Genomic DNA, 4,586 nt, shown 5'->3' on the forward strand with positions numbered 1-4,586 from the left:
TTCCACAACCCAACCAACGTGTGTTTCATAGCTTCGAAATCTATCGATCTCGCATTCAAAAACCTCCCCACCAAACACCAACGATCGTCCACCAGAATCGCCTCCTCAACGTCGTCCTCAATCTCGAAACCACATTTTTCCTCATCATCCAATTCTATATGCCCGTACTGATACTCCATGTCATCCATGGTTGTACTAGTCGAAGCCATCAAAACCAGAAAAACAACCCCAGAACCCGAGAAAATTCAATCCAAAAACGCAACCCTGAACCTTCTGGAAACCTATGAGAAGCGACGATAGAACCTACACACTCGACGCCATGCTCCACCGGTGAAAACGCAACAAACGGAACAATAGAACAATCCAGTCGCAAGAACCAGTCACAGACGCAGAAAAAACCTTCGAAAAACTAGAGAGAAACTTTCACACATGCCAGCTGGCAAGACTCATTTTAAATCAAATTAAATTATTATATATATATATTAGTTTTTAGTCATAGAGAAAATAAAAAAATAAAAAAAAAAAGACATGAATTAGCTAGTATAAAGAGTTTGGTCATATACATACATTTCAATGCCTTTAGGATTTTTTTCAAATGAGACATTTTGTGACATGCTTAATCAAAATGGGAAATGGGTTGTTTGAAAACAACATTTTGATAATCAAGGCAGATGTATTGAATCAGGAGACATAGATATCATCTGAAGAAGGCTCGAGTTTGAGAAAGTTTCTTCCAAAGCAGGAACTCTTTTACTCCCACCACCATAACCACCTCCATCAACTCCATCAGATCTTGTTATGTGTCCCAATTCTCTAGCCACATCAACCATTCCAAGCTTACCATCCCCACCAAAAAGCAAGCATCTTGTGGCCAAGTCTGCAACTATCTCAATCTGTTCTCTACCACAACTCGGTTCTTCATGGTAGTAAAGAAATGGATCAACTATCTCTTCTAGCTTCCCTGTTCTTATTTTCTGTAATGCCACGTTTGGTACTAACTCCAATTTATTTGACCCTGCAATGATTTGAAGAAGAACTATGCCTAAATCACACACATCATTCTTCTGAAACTTGAAATTTTCATGGCTCTTTTGTGTATCTCGGGGAGTTGGGAATAAAACACCGAATCCCGCAATCTTGACTGAGAAGTTTTCATCTAGAAAGATGGAACCTGGTTTGATATCACGGTGGAATATGGGAGGAGAGATCTCATAGTGAAGGAATGAAAGAATGTTAGCTGTTTCAGCAGCAATATTGAGTCTTTTTGGCCATTCAAGACCTGTTTTTGGCTCTCTCTTTTGGTGTAAATGTTCTTCTAAAGTGCCATTTGAAGGGTACTCGTACACTACTAATGGCATATAGGCTAAGTCAATACAACAGCCAAGAAGACGAGCCATGTTACGGTGTAGAACAGCAGATAAGACCTCAATTTGAGACAGGACTTGCATTAAGTCTCTTTCATTTTCGCATTGTATTTTGTGGACAGCAATGTGTGATCCATCAGCAAGGACACCCGCGTACATTGGTCCATTGGCACCATCTACTAGTTTTCTAGCCTCTTCGAATCCTTTTGTGGCTTCTTCTAGCTCATGGTATGCGAATAGCCGAGTTGTACAAGCTTTTCGAAATGAAACACTGTCATGGAAATGAGATTTGTTGGTGTCAAATGAGTCGAGCTTCACTGGACGTTTTAGTAGGCAAAAGAGTGCAATGAAAGAGGCAACAATGAAACCAGATGAAAGAACTCCTGCAAGGTGTAAAAAAAAATGTGACCACAATATTTTCTTACAAAACTATTGCATGATATCAAAACTTATACATTCATGTGTTAGTAAGACATCATAGTTGGTTTTGAGGTTTTGAGCTGTGACCCAATATGCCTTATCATATTTTTCATTTTATACTATGAATTCTTTTACTTGAATTTTAAACTATTGCATATAAAAGTGTCTCATATATCAACTAACTTATAAAATTGTAAATATACTTCATTTATTGTCAATTAATTTTGAGATGACACCCCTTATCGTAACTTTCCTTCTATTAGTATGAAACTTTTCATTCTCTTACTTTCTAATTACATTTCATACTCAAATTTAGTGCACATGTGCATATTTTTTTAGGTCACTTACCACCTATAATCACAAGTTTCTTGTCACCGTGTCTTTTGTTGATGCACTCATTTCCGTACACTTCCTTCCTGTCTTTGATGCATGCTGTGTCAAACAAATTGTAACCAAAACATATTGATGAGACAGCTCAAACACAAATTCATAAGAGCTAATTTTATATCACACAACAAAACAAGAAAGCTACTCACATATTAAGCACCCTTTCCCTTTAGCAAAACCATCTCCAACAAACCCATCTTGACACAAACACCTCACCCCTGCTTTGACAGCCGTGGCATTAGCAATATAAGCATTGGCAGCACAAACAGCACTGGACAAGTTCTTTGGAATCGCCCATTCGAGCTTAACCCCGCGCTTTGCCGAGTTTGTTGAGGTTCTGAGAACAACCCAGCTGGAGAATCCTCTGCAGCCAAACTTGGAAAACACTGAAAACTTGTCTCCAAGACGCCAAACGCTGTGATCAGACAAGGGATAGCAACAAGCAGGGGAAGTAGTCCCACTTCCATCACAACCAGGCAAGTCAATGGCTTCACATTCAGCTTTGCACAAAGAAGAGTCCTCACAATCATACAACCCAAGGACATTTTCAGAAGACACTGCATAGTTGTCGTTTTCCTCAAAACCAAAGGAGTTGAGATCATTGTACTGACGACATGAAGAGGAACCAGGTCCAGGAAAGTTCACTAGTAAACCATCAGAGTAAAATTCAACAACTCTGTACTTTTGAGAGCCTATGTTGAGAAAAAGGGTTGTTGAATTCACACAAGTGAGTTGAAAAGCATTAGTGTTAGAGGCCACCACCCCACAAGAAGTGTTCAAGTGAAATGGAAATGGGATTTTGAGCTCTCCACACGTGTCGTTACACTCATTTAGAACCAGAGCAGGTTCTGCTATAAATTGTCGTTCATGGAGAGAATGAGATATGGCAAAGTCAGCAATCAATCTGAGAAGAAGGATAAAGAAAGTCAGAAGCCAAGGGAACATTGCCAGTGAAAATTAAAAAAAAAAAAAAAAAGTTTTGACTGTGGAAATTATTTTTCTGAAAATGAAAGTGAGAAGAAGAGCAATGAATGCAGGGTAGTAGCTTGGTCATAGAATACGTACATAATAATGTCTTAAACAAAACAATGCTTATAAGAGAGGTGTGATAGAGTACCATAGAGCACACACAATGTTGGCAAGGACTGCAGCCTACAATCTGCCACGTCAAGTGGGACCATAATCAGATGATGACGTGGCAAGATCGTAGAGGTATTGGGGTGTTGAGGGAAGGCTTTGAAGTTGGGGAAAGTGAAGAAGATTGGTCTGGGAAATGGGGTACAGTTCGTACTATATAATATTACATAGAATGGCGTGAACTTGGTGAGCGTGGCGGAGATGTGTGAGCACTTCAACTCAGTGTAGTAGTGGCTCTTAGTAGAATTAAATTAATTTACAATAATATTGTCAATTTGCATGGCCTTCGAGACTTGGTATAATAACAATGCATATTACGTTGAACGAATAAGCTAATATATAAATATACTACATGTAAAGATATAAAAATATATGTAATATATTAGTCTATAAGCATAGTTTGAGAGTTACGGAATGTCAGATCTATAATATAAAAGCCATTTTTTAGTACGTTATTATATTATATGCACGTAAGGTGCCACAAATTTGAGAGTTATACATTTGTTGTGGGTGCCATCTGTGCTTATAAAAACAAAGTTGGGTATGCTTTACTTTTGGTCTTATCATTCCCAATGAAGAGAAATGTATATATAAATATATGAGAAGAGAAGCAAATGTTATCGACTCGAGCACTATATACTATACTATATACCTCCTCGGTAATGTTGTATATATGTAACCTAGATACGAGAAATGCTATTACGTGGTGTCTAATATTTAATATTCTTATTCGTCAAATTAAGTATTAAATATTACACTTAAGAAATATAAATCACTAATTAGGTGATACATACTTTATCCAATAGATACTTTTGAGATATATATCCTTAATTTGTAGGGTCGCTTTGAGTTGAAACAGTCTATAAGCAAAAAAAAAATGGCACTTACTATAAAAAAAATGATATTTTAAAATTAAATTAAAAATATATATTTTTTAAAACGTATTTTTTTTTATTTGGACCCTTAAAATGAGTAGACCCTGAACGCGGCCCTAACCCGCTTATGTTTAAAACCGACCCTACTAATTTGGTACGTGGTGAGGTCTTATTGGCGTGTAACTTAAAAGGACAGTTTGAGTAGTTATAGATATATAGATTGTATGTGAATGAGTACTGAGTTGGAAATATAACATCCTACGTGGACTCGTGTACTTGGAGTAACTAAAGCTAAAAGGGTACGTAATAATAGGTTAATACTTAATAGAAGTAAAAATCGAGGGAAGAGAAGTCTTCCTTGGACTGAATGATGCTCATAGGCATCTGTGGTACACAACTAAAA

General features: G+C 37.2%; 1 protein-coding gene across 1 annotated transcript; it reads right to left on the reverse strand.

The window, feature by feature from the left end:
* Positions 1-532: 532 nt before the first annotated feature.
* On the reverse strand, positions 533-3,768 carry LOC115704054 (probably inactive receptor-like protein kinase At2g46850). The gene is made up of 3 exons (XM_030631275.2): positions 2,321-3,768; positions 2,133-2,216; positions 533-1,747 (listed from the first exon to the last, which is right to left on the reverse strand). The coding sequence occupies exons 1-3, from the start codon at positions 3,114-3,116 to the stop codon at positions 663-665; spliced, it is 1,965 nt and encodes a 654-aa protein (XP_030487135.2). The 5' UTR covers positions 3,117-3,768; the 3' UTR covers positions 533-662.
* Positions 3,769-4,586: the final 818 nt, after the last annotated feature.

Source organism: Cannabis sativa, chromosome 1 (genome assembly GCF_029168945.1).
Source record: "Cannabis sativa cultivar Pink pepper isolate KNU-18-1 chromosome 1, ASM2916894v1, whole genome shotgun sequence".
Classification (NCBI taxonomy): Eukaryota; Viridiplantae; Streptophyta; class Magnoliopsida; order Rosales; family Cannabaceae; genus Cannabis; species Cannabis sativa.

Excerpts from the sequence above, each read along its gene's own strand:
- LOC115704054 (XM_030631275.2), bottom strand. The coding sequence starts at position 3,116 with ATGTTCCCTTGGCTTCTGACTTTCTTTATCCTTCTTCTCAGATTGATT. Across the intron at positions 2,217-2,320 it reads AGGGAAAGGGTGCTTAATAT|CATGCATCAAAGACAGGAAG; the intron begins GTGAGTAGCTTT and ends TGTTTGACACAG. Across the intron at positions 1,748-2,132 it reads GAAACTTGTGATTATAGGTG|GAGTTCTTTCATCTGGTTTC; the intron begins GTAAGTGACCTA and ends TACACCTTGCAG.